Consider the following 25,451-nt stretch of genomic DNA (forward strand, 5'->3'; position numbering starts at 1 on the left):
CAAGAAGATCGCGATGAAATCAGAGATCGCGCAAAACAAAGCATCGCAAAGATTCAGAAGGAAAACAAGCGCGGATTCGATAAAAATCGAAAAAAACCGACGAATTATAGCGAGAACGACATCGTAGCAATCAGGCGTACACAGCAAGGTCCAGGGTTGAAACTGGCTAACAAATATCTGGGTCCTTATAAAATCGTTAGAGTATTACGTAACAATCGATACACGGTGAAGAAAATAGGAGACCACGAGGGACCATTGGAGACATCCACTGCGGCCGATTATATGAAGCCATGGGCGGTTGAAGCAGACGACTCACTTTACGATGAGTCATTAGGGATGGAAGATTAATCGCAAGTGATTAACGGATATCCGGGGCGGATATCAGGGTAGAATGGCCGAGTGTGGTGCGGATGCAAGACGGTCAACTATAAGGCCGGTATCAAACATTAAAGAAAAACCGCGTGTTAGCGCCTCGGCTTGAGCCTGAGCGGCTCCCTGATTGAAGTCGCGCTCAGAGATCACCGCGGAGCGCGACAATGCGATAGCGATCGGCTGCGTCGCGGCGCGGCTCTCCAAAAAACGAGAAGCGGCTTTTGTTAACTCAGTCCCCACTTTGCGACCCTTTGTAGTATATAAGGCGAGCACTGCGTTTAGAAGCGAGCGAGTTGTCTTCGAGACCTTATACGAGTCAATACTGTCAATATTCAAATAAATAGCTAGGCTTCATTTTCACTTCGACCTTCCCTCATCGAAACCCTCTCTATTCCTTTATACCATCCTACAGTATTCTGACAGAATGCTCATAAGAGCGCCATATGTTGGTTTTGAAATTCGTCTCAAATCTGAAATCTACCCATCGATAGCTACAATTGTATAAAAAAATAATTAAAAATTTCGAATACCACAAAATGGGGCTAAACGAGAGCTTAGTCGCTTCCTTTGACGAAATAAAACAATTGTGCTTGATCTCGATTACTCAGACATTTTTGCATGTGCATTGATTTCTTTTATTGTTTGGCGAAAGTCGCGTGTAAAACTTTTACCAACGGGAAATCCCTTCACTTTTTTCTCTTCCTTTATAAACGTACGACTAGTTTTGCTCGAACGTATACCGAATCGACGGTATTCACGTGTGCTCAGCTGTAAGGACACCCCGTGCAGTCGAAGATTCTTTATTTTCTCACGGTCTCGCCCTTAAATCATTCGTTCGGTGTTTTCGCAAAACGCGAGCGCGGTTCACCCTCGACCTATCATCCCTCTCTTTCGATTCGTAGTCACGACATCGACATCCGTTCCGTCGCGCTGGCTTCTTCGGCAGCGAACCTGCACGCTTTACGACAAAATACGATTTGCATAGCGGGGGTTCTTGGTACTGCCGATCGAAGATGAAAGGGAAATATTTTCGACGAAAGAAGGGAGAGAGTGAGAGAGGAAATTGAGGAGACTGCTCGGCCCTGGGAGCCGCGACAGTATCGCGAACACCGCAGCGTGCAGTTATACTTCGATTCAAAAGTGTAGGTGGATATACACGCTCGCGAGGTTGGGGTTGAAAGGCGCTCCGAGTAATTCGGGTTTCTACGGTTCCGCACGAGGAAACGCGCGTCCTCACGTCAACGCATGCACACGCGAGGGGAAAAGATTGGCATTGGCTTTCGATACGCTGTGTTGGTCGCGTGTACGGCAATAATGTTGCCTCGAAGTCTGCTCGTCAGACTCTACGCGTTGTATTCGAATGAAATGCTGAAAGGCTTCCGTATCTGTCATCCTGACCCTGCAGAGTGTGCATTTATTCCAACGTGGAGATTGATTATTTCCTTCTTTCTTTTTGTCTCACGACTCTTTACAAAATTACCGAAAAATTCGAGAAACTAAATAACCCAAAAAATATTTCGTCGACCATCGAATCGTATTGCTGCACAGAGTGCAATTAACGACGAGTATTTCAACAGAGTCGTCGGCAGTTTCTTCATCAAATAGATACTGAAAGTTCCAATCTCGGCGGGCTGGTGACGATGGCGATTTACGCGCGCGATATGATATATACGATTAAATTGCATCTACACCGCGCTCTCACAGCCGCTCGACAAGTGCGAAACGCGCGAGGAAGCACGGCGCATTGACACATACAAATCGTATAATAATTTGATCGAGCCAACGTGAGCCGCAGGCCGCAGCGGGCTCCTTAATTCGTCGATGCTCGGATTACGGTTAGCCGGAAAATGCTTTCACGGGGGTGGAAGTGATTTATTCGTCGCGAGCGGTTTGTCGAACGGCTCGTCGGGCGGAAGTGCCGTGGAATTTATGGACGGGGGGACTTCCGACTAGATTTTATCGTTTATCAATAACGTCCGAATAAAAGTAATGCCGCCGCGTATAGCCGCGGGGAAAGGAAATCCCGGCGGCCGTAGGCTTGGCCCGACGACAAATGGATATTCCGTAGACCGTATTATGAAGTCGGCCGCGGATTCGATGTAGTCCATTTCTCCGGATCTTCGCCCTTGCCTCGTACAGTACGGAGATAGGGCTCTCTTTCTCTGCCTCTCTCGCCCCCGTTTCGGCAGACGATTTAACGTTCTGCGACGGACGTTTCTCTTCACGGAGAAATAATACGAACAATGTTATTGATAAAAAAAAAGAAAGAAAGAAAGAAAGAAAGAAAATAAATAAACACTGCTTCGAAGAAGAAGCAATGTTTCTACGTGCAATTTATTTATCGTGTTTTGTTTCGAGGCCAATGCGGGCATTTTGGCAATAGTGGTTATTTGAAGGGCCCGAATTTAATCCGGAATATTTGGACCGTTAATTAAAACGCTCCTTTTAAGCGACACATCATTTAAGCCGTACTTTCGGCGTAAAATTTGTATTATTAATAATTGTACCGCAACACTTTTCCACCGCTATTCGATATCGGTTGGAGATGATTCCATTAAGGTCGATGCCGCTCGAAGCGGGTCCGATTATCGGCCGGCCGATCTGCTTGTTATAGATTTGCCATCGCCCTGTCCAGCGGAGCTTTATAATCCGTATAATGCGCGCTACAATGGGAATTAATGTCCCCGCGTGGCCCGATAAAATCTCGCGCACCGTGCATATAAGTATTTTATGTATATTCATTCGGCTTGTGCGTTGCGTCGTCGGACGAAATCAAGACGTGATTTATGAGTTACCGCCATCTGGATGCAGCGACTCTGGCCGACTACAGAAATCGCCGTGCGGAACGAAAAAGAAAGAAAAAGGAAGGAACAACAAAGAGTCGAGAAAAAAGAAAGACATTTAAACGCTCCCTTGTTCGCGCTTTACGATCGCTACCTCCCGCGCCGTAGAATTATTACAGACTTTAATCTGATTTTACGAGAGGCATCTGAATAATGCGGCGAGAGCTCGAGCGATTCGGCCGGCCACGTTTCGAGCGTATTACGCGCCGCGCATGTAAATACTTCGCGTTCAATTTCGCGCAGTAGGCAAATTAATAGATGATCAGCCGATTGTTTGGACAGGTAGGTACGCGTCCGATCGCAATAGCGTGCGATCGCCCCGCGAAATTCAGCGGAGCATCGCGTTCGATTGTTGTGCCTTGAATGCTACGAGTTAATTAACTATTGTAACTTCACCCTGGTAAACAGCGCTGCCGAACATTTGTGATTCATTATACGCGCGGGGGTGAATTCGCGCACGGTCCCTTTTACGATTCATATTCGCGAATAATACTGCGATCAGATTAGTCTTGTAAGTTTAGTCAGTTTTGCATTTACTAGTTCCAATTTAAAATCGAATTTTATGTTAAATAGTCAGCTCGCGTGTAGCCATGCGATTAATTTCATCGTAGAGTAAGAATCTATTTTTGAATATTGAATATACTTGACGGAAAGATCCCTTTCAGATTACGTAGATAAGAATTTAAGTAAATTAATAAACAATATATAGATAAAAGTACATAAATAATGTAGAGAAGTGACACAAATTACCTAAAAAGTAAATATATTAGAGCGTTGATTAGAGCGAAAAAAAATACTTATTGTTACTACAAGAAATATTGTTCCCATTTTAACTATATCGACATTTTTGAGTTTGTCATCGACTCCAACTTAATCTTGCAAATTCCGTCCAATTTAAAGAACCAATGAAAAATATCGAAATATAACAGTATAGAGATCATACTTTGATATTGCGAAAAGTTACGATAAATATGCTGTTTAGGACTCACCTCTGATAACTAAACAGCATATTTACCAAAGTTCCTAACGCTTTTCTCATCTTGAGTCGGTAAATGTTGATAAAAACTTAAACCTCATAAATGACTTTGATCCAGATATATGTTGTAGAAGTAACGAACATCTTTCGGTTGTGTTTTAATCGGCGGGCTTGTACCTTTCGAGTTATATTTGTGTAAATTTGAAGAATTTTCGTCTACATGTTTGTGACATATAATATTGAAGAATTCGTTAATAATATAGCACAGATATATATATATATATATATATATATATATATATATATATATATATATATATATATATATAATTCGATTTCTTTTTAATTTGGCACAAATGTAGAAGTACAAAAAATATTTAGGTCATATTTTTTTATTTTAACCCACTTTGAGTTTATAGCAGTTTATAGCTTTTTAATGTTCTCACTCCTATCACCAACAAATACAACAAAAATGTATAAGAAATAAAATTGAATACAAGATATAGTTGAATAATTTTAACAAAATTGGCATAGCTGAGACACGAACCATTATAAATTTCTTTAGTCGAGATTCCAGCCAAAATATTTTAAATCTGGGCTAAATTAGCAAAAATGGTTCGAATCTCGGCCAAACCGAAAAATTATTTGCATAAATAATTTTTTCAACTTTTTACATGTCAATTTTGTTAAAATTTTAATTAAAACTGCCGGATTTCTCTCGGTTTAGCCGAGATTTGAACTATTTCTTACTAATTTAGCACAGATTTAAAATATTTCGGTTGGAATCTTGGCTAAAGAAATTTATAATGATTCGTGTCTCAGCTATGCCGATTTAGTTAACATTATTTAACTATATCTTGTATTAAATTTTATTTCTTATGCATTTTTGTTGCACTTGTTGATGATAGGAGAAAGAATATTAAAAAGCTATAAACTGCTCGTGAAATTCAAAGTTAATCAAAATGAAAAAATATGACCTAAATATTTTATGTACTTCTACATTTGTGCCAAATTAGGAAGAAATTGGAATTAACATTTAGGTAGGTTTATTTGTTAGAAACTATAAAATGTTTATATTTTTTGTTTGTGTTTTCACTATCAAAGAAAGACTATATTATATATAATTGACAGATTACTCCATATTTAAACGAATAAAGATATTAATAAAAATGGCTCTGAAATACAGTAATAAAGTTTTGGCCAAATAAGCGCTATTTATGTATTAGACCACATACTTTTTAAATGATTCACGCGCATACAAGTCCTCGATAATTGCTCTCACTCTCTAACCGTGATTTTTTTCCACAATATATTAATTCTTACAAATTGAATACGACGTTGTAAATATTATATCTTTATGATAACTTTTAAAGTAATATATAAAGTAATATATAAAGTACCTACAATAACTTTGGGGATATTTCTTAAGTGAATTTAATTTCAAATTTACACATATATGTACCGAAAATAATACAAAACAGCCGATCAAAACACAAAGAAAAGTTGTTCTTTATCTCTACAATATACATCAAGTTCATCCGCAAGATTAAAGTTTGTCAACAATTATCTTTATTTTTAATCAGCAATTTATTATGTAATTTACTCTCTTTCAAATATTTGTAAAGTTAATTTGTCAAATGATGATAGATTATAAAAACTAAACCTAATCCAATCTCAACTCGGATACCTTACTCTCGACGAGTTCGTCAAACATCCGTTAAAATCAATAATCTTACACATAATAATATTGTTTAATAAGGTGACCAGGTGTTCTAATTTTTTCGAGATAGTCTCAATTTTTCACCCTTTGTCCCGAATTTTTCCGAGTGCTATTCGGGACACCGATTTGTCATAATTTTTAATGATTATCAAATAATTTTCGGATCATTTTAACCCCCTCCTCCCGCTTCACACACTTATGAAGTGTCCCGAATTCAGGGTTGGGAAATCTAGTCACCTTATATTTGACATACTTGAAAATGAACGATGTAATGCTACTTGCTTCCCAGTAACTTGCATCCTGCATCCTGACTCCCGGTTACTCCGTTGTGGCATTCTCTGAATACTCATTCGTCGCACTGACACTCGCGTATATACAACTCGATCGGAGAAACACATGTTAATCGACGAGATGCCGACAAAAGTCCAATTGAATATTTCAAGAGTCGCGACGAAATATTTTAACCTCACGACGGGAATGAAAACTATCGCACCGATACCGCTGCGCGGTATGTGTATCGTACCGCGGCTCAACGTATAATGGAAACACTCGGAAAAACACGCTACGTACATACGAAGATAAGCTCTTAATCTCGTCTACGGAATGTTTTGAAAATGTTGATTGTTGTGGCCTCTAATCGTTGAACGGACGAGCGGTGACTGTTGCGACCCGCGCGACGCGTCTTTCTCCGTGAACGAAGTCTCACTATCTCTTTCTCTCTCTCTCTCTCTCTCTTTCTTTCTATGAGTGACTGCGGCGTGTCTCCAAGACGAATTCCCCAACGCCAAATCCCCTAATCCCCGTGATCGGAATCGCGACATCAGAAATATAGACGTTCGATTGTCAGCATGTAAATCGATTCTCGACTCGAAACAACTATAATCGATTTGCTGAAGACATCGGACTTAAAAAATCAATTTCAAGAAAACTGATACAAGCCGGCTTATCAGACGAAGACATCTCCAAATAATATCGTCCCTTCCGTCTTACTGACGTACATTAAATGTACTTTAGGTTAGATTAGGTTAGATTAGGCACAAGAAAGACAAGCAATATTATTTACATACTTCTCTCGCGACCCGAAGTTATTGAGTACAAATAACGACAGTGTTTGTTTTAGTTGGACGTATCGTTTAGTGTTTCTACATCATTACTATCGATTCGACAGTGTCGAATCGTCTGTATCGAAATCGACTTTCTCGATTCAGAATCGATTTTTAGTCACACAAGCCGATGAGTGGCAAACATGACGGGCGCGGAGTACGCGTACTAGCGCGTTATTCAGGATCGGTGTCGCGTAATTAAAGTATTTCGCCGGTTTTTGAGGTGTTTAATCAAGCTCTCGTCGGCATCGAGTTTCATCGCTCGAATCATATTTACGCTAGCGCTACGAACAAATATTCAGAGTGCGACAGAAAAGACAGAAAAGACAGAGCTGGATTGAAAAGTCAGGACGGAGAACGCAGCATGTCGAGACGTAGGCAGCGATACATCGCACACATTTTCCGGGTGCGTCAAGCCACGTATTATTACCAAAAGTTTACAACTTTGACGAATGTTTGAGGAATTCGCGAGAAGATACTCGAGTCGAAATTTTGATCAGCATTTCGTTACTCGTGTTACATTTTGTGACGGAGTCGTTACTCAACAAACAATTATCTTAGGCCGCTAGTGTAGTAGTTCCATCTTGTTGGTATCAGCCAACTTGTCTTCTTGTCATGCTTTGTGCTTCACATTGGTGTTCCACTTTGAACGGAGTTTGCAGGGTTAGCGTAGAAGGAAAATTTCGCCTCGGGAAAGTTCTTCGACTGGAAAATGTCGCAATGACATTTACCCCCGTTTCGTACTAACGCTCGATGACGTATAGGCCACTTACCTGAAACAAGAAAGAAAGAAAATTTGGCGTGCGAGAAATAAAGGTGTATATAAGAGTACATACATATTTCGCCGTTCCTAGTTCTCGTATAATGTCGCCGAGAAATTAATGGCTCGGTTCAAAGGGTGGAAAGAGAAAAAGAGTTCTCCGACCTGAATCTGCGCGGGCCATAATTACTTCGAGTAAATCATTCGGCGGACGACGTTGATTTCTCGCTGACCTAATGTCTCGAAAGAAACCAGTAGCCGGTCCAGGCTACGCGTCTCTCGCCACTGTTGCGTTGCTACGCGCGCTACGCAATTTGTCCCTATTACGTTGCGCACTCTTGTGTTGGAAGGTATCATTCGCCGCGTCTACTTAGAGGTAACACACGGCGCGATAACGACAGTGAAAGAGGGCAGGAGGAAGAGACGCCTATGCACGAGACCGTACGTCGGAAATCGTTGAATTATTTAACACAGAAGAGACATCGATCATCGCGGTCACGCGATACGTCCGCTTGGCGTAGCCGAGGTCTACGTAAAGTTTAATCCAGGTGACTTGACCCCGTGTCAAATCGTCGTTCTCGATTATCGCGAACGTTCACCGCCGCGCCGTTACGGGTATCATACGAGTCCGCGAGAAAATGACCTTAAAGAACGTAACGCGCGACGCACAGAGCGTACCTTCACAGCTCGATTATCGGCAAGCTTAAAGCCATCACTCCGTCTCAGGCGCAAATGCGAAAGGCCCGAGGACGACAGGTAAACGCGTTATCGCGTAATTATTTTAACGCTACGTTGGACACATCCTTGCCTTTCTGATTAATTTCACGGAAGAGCGGATAGATGCAAAATTACATGTTGTTCCAGCCGCATAATACTCAAATGATATACATGCTGGCTCGGGCCCCGCTACCGATGTGCAACAACGCCGAGACAGTTTCTGCTTTTCATAAATTATCGCGAAATGATCCCTCGCGTTGTCAGCGTCGGATACGGGCGCGAATATACGCGATGTACGAGTACCTCGGCTCTACAATCGGAAAAATATTATTGCGCGGATAAATCACGGTCGCGAACGAGGGAGGGCTGTGTGTACTTGGGACTTGGTGAGCTTGATTACTACCCGTCGCGAGATGGGTCGGAGAGTTTTACAACGGCAATGAACGTGTGAGAATTTCTGGTCGGTGCGCCACGGTTATTTGCCTTCGGTACGCGTGGAAAACCGTTTTAATAGAGGCAGGCACTCCGATCGGCACGACGTAAATCTCACACGTTACGTACTACTCGTGCCATCCTCGCGCTCCTCACTCTCTCTCTCTTTCTCTCTCTCTCTCTCTCTCTCTCTCTCTCTCTCTCTCTGTCCCCTGTATTAGTGTGCGTGCGAGCACAAAAAAATTTATTCGGAAACAACAAATTTGTTTCAACTAACGGATCTCTGATAATGGAACACGAAAAATGGTGCACACGAGTAAATATTACTCTGGTCTATAAAATTTTGCTAAAACATCGGTAAGGTTACCGATTGCACATATGGAAGATGCTCTGTGAAATATGTCTCGCGATACCCGTTACACTTGCATTATCAAGCATGGATTCACATAACACGGAGTGGCCAGCGACTCCGCACGATATCAGCGAGAATCGATAAAGCAGCGACTATTTCGCGCGTTGCGAATTCACGATATACATCGTGAACGAGAGGTCATCGCGCAGCGTATAATACGAGATGAAAAATAAACGAGCAATCATACGATCTCGCTGGTGCAATCTGTAAAGGCTTAATTACACCTTCCATCTCGCGTCAATAGCGTTCAACGTCGACTTACGAACCAGTCTTGTAACGGGGCGCGTATCTCTCTCCCTCTCTCGCACACTCCCAGTCCCTCCCCGCCTACGATAAATCCGAGATAACGTATATCTGAAACGTTCAATTATCAATTACCCGACGTATCCCGCCATGCCGGCGGAGCATTTAGATATGGCTCGTTACGCCACATGACGGAAACACCAGGAGCAACGTGCTCGTGCCGTACAACAAGCAATTTTCATGCCGGCGAAACGCGGTAGCCGCGTTCGTTATGCTCGTGTATCCGAGGCTACGTGTGTGTCTACACGGCTGACCGTCGAGCTCGAAAGAGCGACTCTCCTCGAGGCCGATCGACCGGCTAGAAAGTAAGATTACACGGTCGCACTTGCGACGAGCGACCTGTGCGCGCAGCATTGTGCCAGACGGCGCGTCGTGCAGCCGCTTCCCTTTCTCTCTCTCTCTCTCTTTCTCTCCCCCTTTTTTTATTTCTTTTTTTCCAAAGCGAATGCTGTAGCGCTGCAGCAAATCTGTTGTTTTATTTTACACTTTACGTTCGCTGCATGTTCCGCCGCGCCGTAACGTTACTTCGCGCTCACTGCAGAGTCGGTGCTGCGATTGGTTTAGGTGTTTCTTTGAAGTTCGATCCGCTCTTTCCGGATAGAGTACGGGAGAATGTCTAGGAAAGAGAGTAGAGGAACGTAGGGAGAAGTAGACACTCTATTCGTCGTCGAGAAATCAATACGAGAGGAGAAATGTCGGACGATGTGAGCGCGGCGCGAGTAAATCCGCGAGCGCGCAAAAATGTCAACGTCGTTGGATCGTGGAGAGCTGGCAACGAGAAAAGCTCGGTGCGACCAGCGGCATAAAAAAATTGTGCGATAACGCGTACGTAAGGTATCTTCTTAAAGGCTCTCGTAAAAGTGTTGTATCGCTTTTCCCTGAACGTTATCAACCGGTGGGTTCGAGGCTTCCTCCGTCCTCTGGCTTTATTCGACGTTTATCATGCGTTTGCGAGTTACACGGTAAAGACGTCAATTTCCGCATCTCCCGCTCCTACATGTGCGACCGCGCACTTCGCATTCGACCGATGCGCGACAAACTCCGGTCCAGCACTCCATTTGCATTCTAGACAAATCCAATTTCCTAGGAACAAAGCTGACGTGCCAAAGAGGGCAGCCGTGGCGGGTCAATTTTCTCTCCCGCAAGAGCGTTGTCGGTAATTGTTCGAGTCACGCAGACTACGTGATTATTGGAGTAAGTATATCGAAGTCCCTACGGCAAAAATTACACGGAAGCACGAGCGATAGCAAGCTACACGCGCCGATCAAAGGCAGAAGTTGTTAAACGGTCGCGCGAATCTTTTGACGATCGAGCCGTAATGGAGCCACGTTAACGCATTCGCAACTCGTCCGCGGATTGTGAACGCGACGTTTATTTTCGTCTACTTTAGATTACACCCATTACACCTATTCCGCGTTGACCAACCACCCAAATTTATCTCTAATGGTGCAATTCAGTGTTTATCTCGTAGAAGGAAGGCTCAAAGCAGTGTACAGCAATTCATACTCCGATTAATCCTAGCCGTGAGCGTTCGATCGTTGGTAATTCATTTCGATGAGCAGGAATACGATGACCGCGTAAATTTTGGCACGCCTACCACGGTGTGATACGTCATTATTTCTAATTGTCTCCCTCTCTCTCGCAGGTGTACGCGCTATTGCGCTTGCAATTATCTTTCCACGGCATTTGTATGGAAGAGACAGCGCGATTCGCTGCCTCTTCCAGATGTGATTTGAATATCGAAGTTGAAATATCGTTGAGTATTCTCCTCCAGCTAGGTAATCATCACACGCCATAATGTCACGTGTGCCCGGCAGATCCTTCCAACGATGTAAATCGGCCGAATGCGATCTCACCGAGACAGTGGGACATGAATTTATCGCCGTGAAACGAAAGTGTCGATTGTCGATAGGCAAGCGTGAACAAACGAGCGACGGCTTGTTTACAAACGAGGTTGCAAATTGCTTCAACCAACCACTCGGTTACGCGGGAAACGGCCTGCTGATGTTTGCAGATAACTGTACGGTTGTTTCACCGCGTTGCTCGAAAACATTACGGCGTGTTCATCGATTTTCGCACCAACGGATGTTAATGTTACGTTTGAGCCGCATTTGTAACCAGCGCGTGCCAGAGTCGTGTGTATTCGGTTAAAAGGCCTTCTATCATTATCTCGGCAGGAAGCACGTCAAATGTTATTAGAAAACAATGACGAGAGTTGCGATATTTCAGCTTGAATGATCAAGTAAGAAGTACAAATAAATAGTAAGTGAAATATCGACAGTTGGCACTGTTTTTCCGACATTGCTGACGCGACGTCGCCGACTGCGCGATGCGCGTGATCCTATATTTTAATCAGTAACGCACATATTTTTTTTATTGCGCAGCTAAAAATAATAAATACACACAAATGGTAAACACGGAGAAGCACGGTTATGTTAAAGTAAGTACAATCGTAAATAAAGCGAGACATCCGATATTGATGCGACACATTTTGCGACATATTTTACTCGGCAGGCAACGTATTAACGTCCGCGTTCATGATTAATCTCTCTTTTAAAAAAAATGATGCATTTTCAGCGGTGCCATTGCAAACAACATAAGAAGATCGGGTGAAAATTTGCATATAAATTACTACCGACTGCAAAATGTTCACGTTTGTGACGTATTACTCGAAAGTTTTTAAGAAATGTGATTGCTGTATATTCCACGAGTTCGCCCGCACAATACGCATGTTAATGTAATGACGAAATGAATAGTGTCGTTTCTAGCTAATGGTAGAAAATAATAACGGTCGAGCCATGTCCTGACTTGAAAACTCTTACGTGCTGTTATCGCAAACTTTCTCCCATCCCGCGTTGCCATCCTCTCCAAGTTATATATCTTAGGTGTCGACGGACACGCGATGAGTCTCTCCCACACGAGAAACTCGGGAAACAAAGTTCTTTGACTTGCGAAAATTTAAAGAGGAAGACTTTTATACGGTCTGACTTTTGTGCCCGCCTGAGCTCTGCGCCTGTTGCGGCAATTTCGACCTCTTTAAGAAAATGCGTTTTCTCGTTTATTCAAGACGATTCTCAAGACTGCTGATACATTAATAATTTACGTGAATAATGACGGGGATTGCTCTCTCTTTTCATAAATGAAATTAATACTATCGAGCGAATTGATACGTATAAAGTCGATGATAAGTAGAATTTTATCCGTCGGATCCAACAGACTTGAAAAGAAGACGGATATTATTTGAGCGTCCGCTCAAAATAAGTTCAACGACTGAGACATAAGATGTGAACCGTTTTGCAAATTGTCTAGAAGCAATTAACTTTCGAGTGCTTATAGAAATAACACAAGTCTTAATGAAGTGCTTTGAGATCTTGTAAAAAACTTGTCAAAAAAGCTCTTTTTGTTTCCAAGACGTTTAATAAATTTCCGATGCTGCCAGACAAAGTACTCGTGATTAAGGAGAACAAATTCTCGATATACATCTTGATATTTCTTGATACGAAAATACCCTTCGGTTGAGGACGGTCGGCTAAGGTGTTACGTGAAAAGTTGCGCGAAAAGAAGCAATTAGTCGAGAGGGACGAAAGTACGTAACTCGGAGCAATCGGGGTCAGCCGTGCGAATGATTGTCGTAAAGCACAGGCGGCTTGGGTCGATTTTTCTAATCCATTTACTCGGGACATAAGCCGTCACGACGTAATGCCGAGGAACTGCGAGAAAGTGCCTACGATCCCGACGCCGCCGGGATCATAGTTTTGGGCTTTGGGGAACGAGAGGGCCGAAACGATCCGGCGTGGCATGCGGCGTGCTGCTCTCCTCGCCGACTTAAACGCGTCGTAAGTACTCGAATCGTAAAACGGGAAATACCTCGAAGGAGCGGTTCGATCCCGGCAATATCAACGAGTCTAAGTAAATGCACGATGAATAAGTTAGGACGAAACGTTTCGCAACAGCATCGCCGCGAGAAGAGAGTACCTCCCGGGTGTCCCTCGGGTACTCGATAATCGAATAGTATCTGATGTACGTGGGACAATAACCGTCGATACGACCGCGGAACGGACCGAAGGGGGTCTCTATCGAGGGTTGAGAAAAAGTTGCCGGGGGAATGCGCACCAGCCGCGAGGAACGGGTCGAGTCTGCCAATTCGTCCAACCGGGATTCGATGGTTTCGTTGACACGTTTGCTATAACGTCATAATAAAGGCGAGCGCTGCGACACGTTCGGGAGCGGTTTTGTAATGTGGAAATAATTTTCACAATGTAATTTCCGCATGGTGAAAAAGACGACTGTTGCGTAAGCAATACGCGCGCGCGCGCGCGTAAAAGCTCCGTGTATATCCGTGGAATTTATCCAAAAAAGTAGAGTAGTTGGGCGAGCAACTAGCAAGCGCGGCATCAAGAACGCATCAAGAATTTTCGGATTCAACCATCAAATAGTTTGGACGCTCGCTACATATAGCGAGCGAAATTTCCGTAAAACACGGAGAATAGAATGCGAGCCGCGCAAAGAAATCTCATTCGCGACGGCACATGTATGTATATTTGCATCGCGCGCAAGAAACAAACGCTAGAAAGAACGATCCCGAGACTCGTTGCAGCGATCCTTAATGCACTTCTGCGAAGCATCTCGGCTAACACAGTGCTACCTACGATACAATGGCCCGGCGTAATCGGGAGGAGGGTCAACAATGAGCATTAAATCATTAAGCCCGCCGGACACGTAGCCGACAATAGAAATTCCGCGTGGCGCGTCGCGGACATCATTGCCGCGCTATTACGAGCGCGTGCGTTATGTACGATCTCGTCAGTACCACCCTTTGTCTCGGATCAACCCTTGCGGTCGGTTGATCGGCTTCTCTTGGGCAGTGCCGCGTTTCCTCGTCATCAACTCCGTGCACCCACGCGCGCCGACGCGCCTACCCGCAGTGCACCCACGCGCTCCTTTACTTTTCTTCACCTCCTCGCCGATGATCGGCGTGGCGGTCCAAGAACTTTACGCCGGTGAGCGCAATTACGGCCAACGACTGACGGATCCCCGGCCAAATTAAATCCATTGCGATTCGCTCGCACGCCGCCGGCGGTCGCCTTGTTCGGAGCGGCCCCCGCGCGTCCTACTCGGCCGCCCTCCACCACCACCTCCTCCTCCTCCTCCTCCTCCTCCTCTTTCTCCTCCTCACCGCGTCTCGTTCATTTGCATTTGGCTCGATGCGTTTGCCGGGGTATATACGTCGTCGCCTGAGGTAATCGTGTGTTTCCTCTCCGGCGAGATTTTTGCCCGTGTCATCGTTCGCGCTGAGAGCTAGGTCCTTACCTCTCGAACGCGGTAATTTACATTCGTTAGGGGTTTACGCTCTCTTCCGAGCGCGAACGTATCGCGTATCGAGTGACGTCGCTGTCAGATATACGGCGTGTCGTTCACTTTAAGGTGCGGAAAAGAAGCAGGCGGTTGGACGAGGGAGGTAGAGCCTTGGAGACGGGCCAAGTCGTAATAAAAAGAAGAGATGGAAAGGGAGAGAAAGTGAAGAGGAGGACGCTCGATCATCACGCGGAAACTGGAAATATTTTGACGGGCAGCCGGGAGCTAAATAAAATTCCCCGGATAATTGTCTCGCCGTTCGGACCGGAGCCATTAATTCGTTGGCGTGACTCCAGTGTCTCAACATCCCTACTGAGTTTCCGCTGAGTCTATTCCGCGTCTCACCCGTCAAGGAGGGAGGTGCACCCACTTCCCCTCATCCTCTTCTCTTTTTATCGCGCCTTCTCATCTTTTTGCGCTCCTTTATACGCGTGCTTCTTCGCAAGACGCCGTGGTCCGACTTACGACCATGAGAGAACCACACGGTCGTATTTATACAACCCGCCCACACACCGGGACATACGCGCCGTTCCATACGTTCGTCTTCTCTCGTCCGTGAGAGCAATCCAATGTATGAGATCTGCGTTCCTGCGTATCAACCGTTCGCTGTCGCAACTATACGCACCGTACGACCGTCGTGGCGCAAGAGGAGAATGGTTCCGAGAATGGAATTTAATTTGCCGAGAGAGTATTAAGCGTTATTTCGAATGACTTGTTCTTTTCGTTGTCGGCGCTTCCGTTTTTCTTTCGCTCGAAACACGCGGACGTACGGGACATGGCATCGCTCTGGTATATTCAAGCTTTTCGCCAACGCGACTGTAATTATCTCGATCATTTAGAGCTCGCGCACAAATAGTTGATTTAATCCGCGGCTCTTTATAAATATGTACGCATTACGTGGCAGTGGCTCGGCAAATATCTCGATCCAACTGTTTGATGCCGTCCGATAGAAAAGCTCGCCCCGTTAAATTGTTATTTCGCAAACAGATGGCCGGGGGCTTTTTTGCATGCCGTAAATACCGATCGAGCGATAACACGAATATGCGTGTACATAATACGCGAGCCGCGTCTCGTTCGTGTCACATTTCATCGGCGCGTACGCGGCGGTGTACGATGTAAAAAAGTATAAATTTTCAGGCTGGATACGCGGACGTGACAACGGTGATATGTTGCATCTGGTTACACGCGCGTTCCGCAAAAGTCCCAGCGACTTTTATTAGACACGATATGATCCGCTATCTCATGAATCGTCGTCCACGTACGGACGACGTACGCTCTGTATTACCCACAGAGACATGTTGCCCGTGTCGCAATTAAAATGCCAGACGTTAGCACTCGGGCGAATCAATCGGCCGATTCGATCTTAACGAAACGGTCGCAATAACGACTGGCGTCACTTGCTGTTGGCAAACAGCGGCTGACACTCGAGCAGTCGGATGATAACGAATTGTGCAATAATACGTGCGCGCGCGAGAGCCACATCGCATTACGTCGAAATTTAATGCGTGTTGTTAAAATAGCCTCGTTGGTGCGGGTAATTCATATTGCATTATTGCACTGCCGAATTAATAATGCCCGATGTGCGCTCGTAGAAGCTGAATATTATCAATGCGCGAGGAAATGACGTTAATAAAATATGAAAATTGAATTAACGTTAATAGGGATTTATTAGCTATGATCGTGTGTGTAATGTATTAACGCAAGAAACGCGTGCATAGCTCGATTATTACCTACAGAATTTGCATTATCTGGATAAACATGTCACATGCAAAATCCCAATATCCGCCACGCCGTGCTGAAGACGCGAAAGCTACAGAGCGGTGTGGCAGTCGAAGCTATAGTAAACCGTGCCACACGCGCGACACTCGCTTCATATATTTGCCCGTAATTTTACAGCGCGCGAACAAGGATCCACATATATCTTGACGCACCTGGACGTTGTCTGAACGTCGCGCTATCGACGCCAAATTGCCGGACATACAATTTGAGCGCGCGTACCTATCGCGTATGTTTAGATGTAAATCGCATCGACGAGGAAAAAGTCATTAGCGGCGTGATGTATGGCGCGCGCGCGCGCTTATAGTGTCTAGTTATGATAAATATTAATTGTATGTGTGTGATGCTGGAACGGCACCACGCGGTTGATTAAAATTTATACATTTGTTAGAATGTTATATTTCTCTCTTGCGCAGCAAATAAAGCCGGAATGCATGCGCATCCAATTATAACCGGTGGAATTCTCGTTTCCTTTTCGGCCTAAAAGTATTCTCACACATTGCGAGCGAGCTTTTAATTTCACGCAAAGTTGCGCACGTGGGTTTAACCGACGTTTACTGCTAACAAAACTATGCGACTCGTAATTTGCGCATTGTTTGCGCCTGCAGTGTATGCGCGACCGTTAAAATTGGCAAAAATATCTCATAAAGATGTGCAGTGTACAATTTACTCGAATACATTAGTCGTGTGGTTTGGCTAAAATACAGCGCGCCGCCTCGAATTTTCACGTGTCCGGCAATTACGCGATGCAATTTCATCTCCGTATTCACTTGATGAATCTTCGTCGTGCGAGTCACGCGCGCCCCGAAATGGTCGCCAAGTTTCCATAAATTAGCAACCTACCGCGAGAACGAATCAAGAAGGAAGCCGGCCGGGGTGCAGCCCGGCAAGTTTTTCGCCGCGCCAGCGTTGTTGTTCGGAAACGCAAGAGGGAACTTAATTGCATTAATTATCGCGCCGGGTGCATATTTACGCCGTTGCCTCGTTACGCGAACATCCAGGCAGCCCTTGTCCGCTTGTTTGCGCGCTCCCGGGGACCTCCTTTACGGCCCACTAAATCTCAAATCAACCACTTTGTTTTCGCGCCGGCCCCGCTAAATCCCTCGCGCTGTCTGCCACGCGTTACGCACTACGCTGCTGAACGAGATCCGAGCTAGAGAGAGAGAGAGAGAGAGAGAGAGAGAGAGAGAGAGAGAGACGCGTCCTTACCATAAATGCTTGATTACTTTGCTCGCTGGCGATCACGGGGAGTACCGTTCACAAATGAATCGTGCACAGAAAAAAAAGATTTGCTATATATGGACAACTAAATATAATTTGCTGTGTTAGTCACTTTTTTTTTGCTGCAGAAGCCAATTTCCTTGCTAGGATAACAAGAAAATCTGCTCCTGCAACAAAAATAGTAAATTATGTTTAGTTGTCCATCTGTAGCAAATTTGCTGCTTTAGCCATTTTTGTTACTGTAGGAGCAAATTTTCTTGTTATCATAGTAAGGAAATAAGTTCTTGCAGTAAAGAAAAAGTAGCGAATTTAACTGTCCATATGTAGCAAGTTTGATGCTACAGCAAATCCTTTTTTTTCATGTGGCAAATGACTGCAGTTTCATACTCTTTATTTGCACGTCAATATTTCTCCATTATGTCGCACTATACAAAACAATACGTACAAAAGCGAGGGCAACAAAATACGAAGAACGTGATTCAAACGATGCGACAAACAGAGTCACAAGCTCCATGAAACGCAGCGCGATTGTCACAACAATTTTCTCGCGAAGCGTAACGCGTCGCGTCGCGTGTCCGCGCGACGAAGCGTCAAATGTAAATTTTCGAAAAGTAGACTCATCGCGCGCGGACGGTGGAAATAATATTCCGAAAGTGAAAGAGGCAGGAAGGCGTAAATACTTTACTGAATTGTAACGCCGATGAAATACATCGAAGGCTTGTCCGAATGACAACATTCATCCGGAAGTAAGCCGTTGAGGCGCGCGGACGGAGAATAACCGGCGAATAAATGCGAGCGTGAAAATTTGTCCGCCGCAAGAAACGCTGCGTGCAAAAGCGTAGAGAATATACCGCACACCTTGAATAGAGGATACATATCAAATTTCACGATCCGCTTGACTTGAGTCCGATAGCGCGGCCGCGGCGTAACTTCAGTCCGCGAGTCGTCGTGTCGCCAGTTATGAAATCCGTATAATTTACGGCTAATGCTTTTTAATCGAAACGCACTATCGTGTACCTGTCTACAAGCATAAATTGATACCTGTCGGTAATAGAAGGAAAATGTACGGAATTTTCTCGTCGTAAAAATACCTACGAGAAACGTGCGGTTCGTGGTGTACATTAATAAATACATTGCGCTTTTTGTCAGCTTATTTAATTAAAGCATCGCTGTAATGACACCAGGTTAAAAGTAGCGCTTGATTAAAAGAATTACTGTCCATGGCACCAGTTGATGAAAAAAGGAACAAAGGAACAAACGGGAAAAAAGGAAGTCTCCTACCATTTTTCATTTCATTTTTTTATGTCTTTTACTTATCGTCGAACCCGGTCGATATATCGACCAGCCATGGAACCAGCCGTGCCAATGTAATCTCGCAACGTGTTATCTAATCGGTGGCTGCAGCGAAGAAATCGATAAACCGTTTAAACGCGTTGTCACCTAGGCGAGAGCTTCGAAAGCATGCTTGCACACACGTGTACGCTTGGTATTTGAAACATTTCCTGTTTTTGTTTTTTCAGAGAGTAAGAGAGTAAAAGTATTATGTACATTCTCTGCACGGATAATTGCTTCTTTATTCGGCAAGTGCTGAAGTTTTTATTCTTTGCATTTTACACGATATGAAATATATATATATATATCACATGCAGTACAATGCATACAATGCATACAAATAAGTTTAGAGCGCTGGCGTGCGCGTTGTACATCGGGCTTGTATCGTGTACGACTCGATTCTAATCGTATCACGATCGAAATCGTGAAGCGAGCTTTCGTGCCGAATCGCAGAAATCGCATTAGGGTTACGACCGCCCGCGAACGAAAAAGTCAGCTTGTGTCGATCGCAGATAACGTCACGTTTACGGGATACGTTCATACGTCTTCATAAATCGAACCGGGCGACGGGATTATCGTTTTATTTAAACCGCGACGTGACCCTGGCGTAAAAATGGCGCAGCAATCGTGCCGTGGAGTGGATCTCGTTCCTTTCTAATTAGTCGTTTCATCTTCTCGTCGCTGGAGTTGTAAATAAAGTGGATAAATAGAAATCGACTTCGATACTCGACATACAACTTGCCGCGTCTCTGCAGTTCAACAAGCTTCGCGGTGTCTTTTCCAACGCGCAACAAGTTTCTCGATGTGGTCACGATAGAGGGTCGTGTCTTGCTGATGGAAGCAGCGTTTCACAACTGTCGGGACTTGATCGCATGAAGCGAAACCTCCTTCAGAAAGGAGCCCCGCCGAGTATCTTGGATGCGATGCTGACAAGCTCTCCGCTATAATTTAATCTTGATTTAACGTCTTCGCGATATATACATTATATATATATATATATATATATATATATATATATATATATGTGTGTGTGTGTGTGTGTGTCGTTATCGCGCGTTTGCTTTGCAAATAAACGTGCGCGAGCTCGGAAAAATATTTCGCAATAATTCATTCTCCTGAATGAATCGTTTGGCAATTTTTTGTATCGTTCCATTTTTTGTAGGATATTCATGCAAAGAGATTTGCGACAAATTCTCCGAAACGTCCTCCTCTTTAGGTTGCACGGCGCTTTAGTTTGCAGAATTAATTTTGATTTAATCAAAGCAAAATTGTTCAATGCGTAATTTTGTTCTCATATGAGATTATGCGTATGAGACCAATCGTCCGGTGAGTAAAAAGGTTACCCCCTCGTGACGCAATAAAACTCTACCCGGACACGCAAGCGCATAGCAATTTATTGCAATCAGCGTTCTGCGTGCGCCTCGCGCGTGTCCGTCCGAGGGGAACTAAAAACAAAATGAAGGAATATCAGACCGAAAGGGTCGACTCGCCACTCTAACAAAGAGAAACAGATACATCGTGTTGTACGTGTATGCGCGTTCGCAAGTCGATTCGAAGCCGTGTATACGAAGGGAAAGACGGCGGTCTCGCATCGACTGGAGCGTGCGTGACCAAACGTACAAGTTTCTATCGCCTTTGAAAGCAATTCGGGGCACCCTAAGAGAAATTAGCCCGGATTTATCTGATCGACTGAGAATCCAACCTCGGGAAACTCGGAAGTTTTCAGACTTTCTTCGACTCTCCCGCATCACTTGTATGCACGCTATCTCACGCTGTCTCTGACGAAAACTTGGTATCAAAGAGGAAGCGTATTTTCGTATATTTTTCACTCTCCTGTATCACTTTTAGCTGCTTCGTTTCTTTCTTTTGCAAGAGTGATAATTTATTGTGCGCTTCTAGATTGTGGAGCTCTGTTCAACTGCTTTACCTAGGATAACTGTTTATTCCGCCGTATATAGAGAGCGGATAGAATTAATGAAAATAAGAAAGACATCCTTTGCGGTATTCGCTCTTCAGACTATCGCCGGAGTCGGTGACGAGTGGCGCGGGGTTGAGCTTTAAATGAGAAAGTGTCGGAGAGCAGAGTAGGTTGGAACGGACGAACTTGGGCCTTCGTTAGAGAACCCGTCAATTAACGCGAATCGAATTAAGGCGGTATACTCTCTTTACGAAGTCGTAGTGGCGGCACGCGCTGCGGAAAAGTACTTACTTTCCGCTCGTTTGCGTCGCCCGTTCTACTTCTTTTTCGGAGCTGCGCACCGCCAAACTCACCTTTCACCTTGCTGATGAACGCACGCTGCATAGCCGGCGTCGCGTACGACGAATATTATGGAATATTATGAAATGGGCATGTAGCGCGAATCGAATTGCAGGGAGATAAAAACCGCTCATTACCAGGCAACTGATGAGAAAATTATTTTCACTTTGCTACCGTAAATTTCAGCCAATAATTTCAATTTTTTAGTAATAATTATATATTTATACGCATGAGAGTGTACGCATGAGAGAACGCAGCGGAAGGCTCTCAAATATGTCTGAATTTATATAAAAACAATGGCGACTACATTAGCGACTACATTAAGCCAGTTGTGACGTTTGAATTTAAAGAATATGCAAATGCGCTGCAAGCTGCGTTAATAATTTTGCGATTACACGTGTAAATATATTTAGAGAACACGCGCGCCAACTTTGGTTAATATTTTATTTTATGATTTTATAAATTTAACGGACAATTCTGCTCCGCTAATCGCGGTTCAAGGTACACTGCCGTGTTTATATTTTGTCAAAATTATTTTTTATGTTTAAAGTAATTATTAAAAGATGCGATTTTTACGATCTAAAACTGGAAATAATAATAATAATTATTATTATATTTGAGTTTCGCCTAAATTTTTTTAAAATAATTACATTTCTGCGACACGCTGACACGCTAACGTAACCTTTATGTGACATATCGCGTTGAGAGAATTTTGCGGAAACTAGATCTGAAAGATTTGCTTTTCTCTTAATCTTAGGAATAAGGACGGAGCAAAGAAATAATTCACTCGCGTGTTTGTCAACCAAAAGTTTACGCTGTTAAACGATTCGGCGGTACGTTTTTACGTTGTTTTACCAAACTGTCTAAGTAGCAAGGCAAACACGATTTTTTTTTCACGTGTTCCGTTTAAGTGACGAACTGGCTTTAAGCGAAGGGAGAATGCGACAAAAGATACGCTATAGCCGTCCATGCAAGAAATCGGACGCGCACCTTTTGTATTCACCGTCATGTTGTTACATGGAGACGCTTCTTCGGGATGTTTGCTGTGAAAACACGCGCCCGGTTCCTCGCGAACGAATGAAAAATCGAACAAGCGGGATGAACGGAAACCGAAGGAAAAAAGAGTGAGGGAGTTAGAAAGAAAGAATATTATATGTATTTTTGAGGCACGCTCCGATAAAACACATTCCATCTTGCACCTTCCGCCTCGTGTGTTTCACTTCGTGCGCTTCCAGATTCACTTCCGCGTGTATTCCGTTCCTTTTACTCACTCGAGAAGAGCCTTATACGCATGTCGGCCTTCCACTTGCTACCGAAATTCTTTCGGAAGACCCTCTCTCGATAATCTCACTTCGACCTAGACGACGATGTAAATGTCACCGCGATAAGCTCGTCGAAATCGTCCGCGTACTTTCCTACAAGATGTTTGTCCTCATCCGTTAACGTCAACTTCAGGGAGCTACTTACAAGTCAAGACCACATACATACGTGTGTTTACACAGTTCCTTATAGTTCAATGACTTTACAGTTCAAGTGGTGTACGGGTCATTCTTCATGTTTTTCTCTTGTGCGTTTCTTTTGGAATATGTAAAAAACAAATTGTCATAATTTTTATTCTTTCCTCTCACACGCGCGAGAAGAGATTATATCATATTTGACATATCTGACGCGCGCGTTGAAAAGTGTCGCGAAATGTCGCGAATAGATGTCGAGAGAATGCGCGTAAAAATAAATTCACAACCAAGTCGCTGTATTCCAATTCCGCGAAAAATTTTCGCTAGATAGCGAACATATCGCGCGCAAGTGAAGCGCGATTTTCAATAAATTTTTGCTCGAGGAATGTCGTTTGTCATATCCGTCTTTATTCGCAAGACGAACGCAGATTCTTATATATCCTGATTTTCTTTCCTTGTCTTTTCCCTCTCCCGGAATCGGTCACCCCTCGAGGCCGCGACTCTTCGTGTCTCATCCCCTCGCGAAATTCCGCAGTCTGCGCGAATTAAATTCCGCGATCCTTCAAAATTCCACCGAAAGCGGTGCGCAATAATCTGGCAGATCCGTTTGATCGTTCCTTTTTTCCTAGCCGACCTCCTTCGCTGCCGGCAGGACCAGAGTTCATTACACCTCGATCATTGCATGTCTATTAGGGAATCTTGTCTAATAAGGGGTAAGATGCACATCTGCGCGTCCCTGCCGAGCTAATTCGTCGTGACCTCCCTCCCTCACTCGGCTCACTGTCCTTCCTTCCCCCGATGCGTCGAGGACGAGGATATAAATCTGCCGAAATTAATTAGGGTAGGTAAGCCGCAATTTAGCGTCAACCAGTGCTGGGACAAAGTTATCCCCCTCTTCCTTCCTGTCTATCTCTTTCTCCTCGACTATCCTCTTATTCGCGCCGTCTCTTCCTCCATCTTCCTCCATCTCTATGCCGTTGCTAGACTGCGCTTCGAGGAAGCTCACTTACCTACAGCACAGCATAATATCCCTTATTAGAACGCGCCTGGTAGAAATTGCGGCATGCGGATATCGAAGAGAAGCGCGAGAAACGACGGCGGACGCTACGGCGAACGGAAAGTGCAGATGGCGAGAGGAGGGTGTGCTAGAAGGCTCAAGGGTTGACGGTGGTTTACTTGGCAAGTCAAACATCCTACAGCTTGCAATATCCTGCCGAGCCTGTAAGATACCGTTAAGGGTGAATCGAACGTAACCACCCTCCAGCCGCCCAGGCGGAGGCTGCCTCGACAACGAATCAGAGCGGGTGGGGCTCGGAAGGTAGTCGTGACCACATCAAATGGACGTTCCGCTCTTCAGTATGCAAAGTATGCTCGCCTGCATCTCGTGCCGGAGACGCCAAGTTTGCTTCCACGTAGGCTTCCACGCGTTCGCGCCAAAGCCGATGCCGCATCGGCGGTGTTAACCCGAACGAGAAGCTGTGAGTGAAGGGTGCTGATGGTTGCGTGAAACTGATTGGTGCTTGGCTTCGCGTAATCTCTCTCTCTCCCTCTCTCTCTCTCTCCTTCCGCGACACGAGTTGTCGAGAGATTCACTGAATTACGATACAAATTTATCGATTTATACACCGACAAACCACATGTATGTATATTTACTGATTTTATTTTCACAAACATTTTAGTTGCGCCGTTGAAACGAACGCGGTAGGAATACCGACTGTGTAAATGACGAGAAGCATTTCGTACGGGGCAATCGCAATAATTTTGCACGCATTTTCCATAGTCGCTGCTAATTAATACGCGCAACTTCCTTCCGACGTGGAACATCGTGATTTCCGCGCTCGGCACACCAACAACGCACACATTTCACCCCCCGCGATTCATAGTACATCGTCCTATATGCGGGGAATGTTTGAGAATCCTGGGAAAATGAGGTTCGACCTTTGCTTACGAGCTAGCCGCGCTCACATTATCGACGCGTGCCGCGAGAGTCTCTCCCCTCGTGTCGGCATACTCCAACCACGGAGATTGCCGGTCTGAAGGATCATACGGGCTGTCGGAGAGGGTAAAACGAAAAATTCCAGACGGTGTTTTCGTTTTTCCGCACTATTTACTGGAAATGGATATTCCTCTTGTGCTACCTTTTTACTGCTGGTCGATGCCGCATGCTTCGCCGTTACAAGTTTCGACTTTTTCACAACGGTTATCTGCAATATTTCATTCGTACTTTTCCGCCGCTCCCGTTTGAAATGACGTCAGTCGGTCGGGGGATAAACATGCCGCAACAGGTTGATGCTTAATGTTAATTGCAGCATAATGCGATTCTAACGAGCATACCGTAAAATTACTCTCATGACAGTCATTTTCATATTTATATTTCGCATTTACATGACAATTCTTCGATAATTTCGAGTTTTAAAA

General features: G+C 44.5%; 1 protein-coding gene across 5 annotated transcripts in view; it reads right to left on the bottom strand.

Annotated features, from left to right (window-relative positions):
* LOC116844614 (protein slit) overlaps positions 1 to 25,451 on the bottom strand; it is a 326,403-nt gene that overhangs the window by 112,035 nt on the left and 188,917 nt on the right. Inside the window, exon 1 of one of the 5 annotated variants that reach the window (XM_032816402.1) lies at positions 6,165 to 7,780. The exons of the other annotated variants lie outside the window; for them this stretch is intronic. Coding sequence (XP_032672293.1) covers positions 6,165 to 6,217 — 53 coding nt within the window. The 5' untranslated portion in view covers positions 6,218 to 7,780. Of the gene's footprint in view, positions 1 to 6,164; positions 7,781 to 25,451 lie in introns of those variants that run through there. 5 annotated transcript variants of the gene reach the window in all.

This window comes from Odontomachus brunneus, unplaced genomic scaffold (genome assembly GCF_010583005.1).
Source record: "Odontomachus brunneus isolate Ranch 3 - 2012 unplaced genomic scaffold, Obru_v1 Obru_scaffold_044, whole genome shotgun sequence".
Lineage (NCBI taxonomy): Eukaryota > Metazoa > Arthropoda > Insecta > Hymenoptera > Formicidae > Odontomachus > Odontomachus brunneus.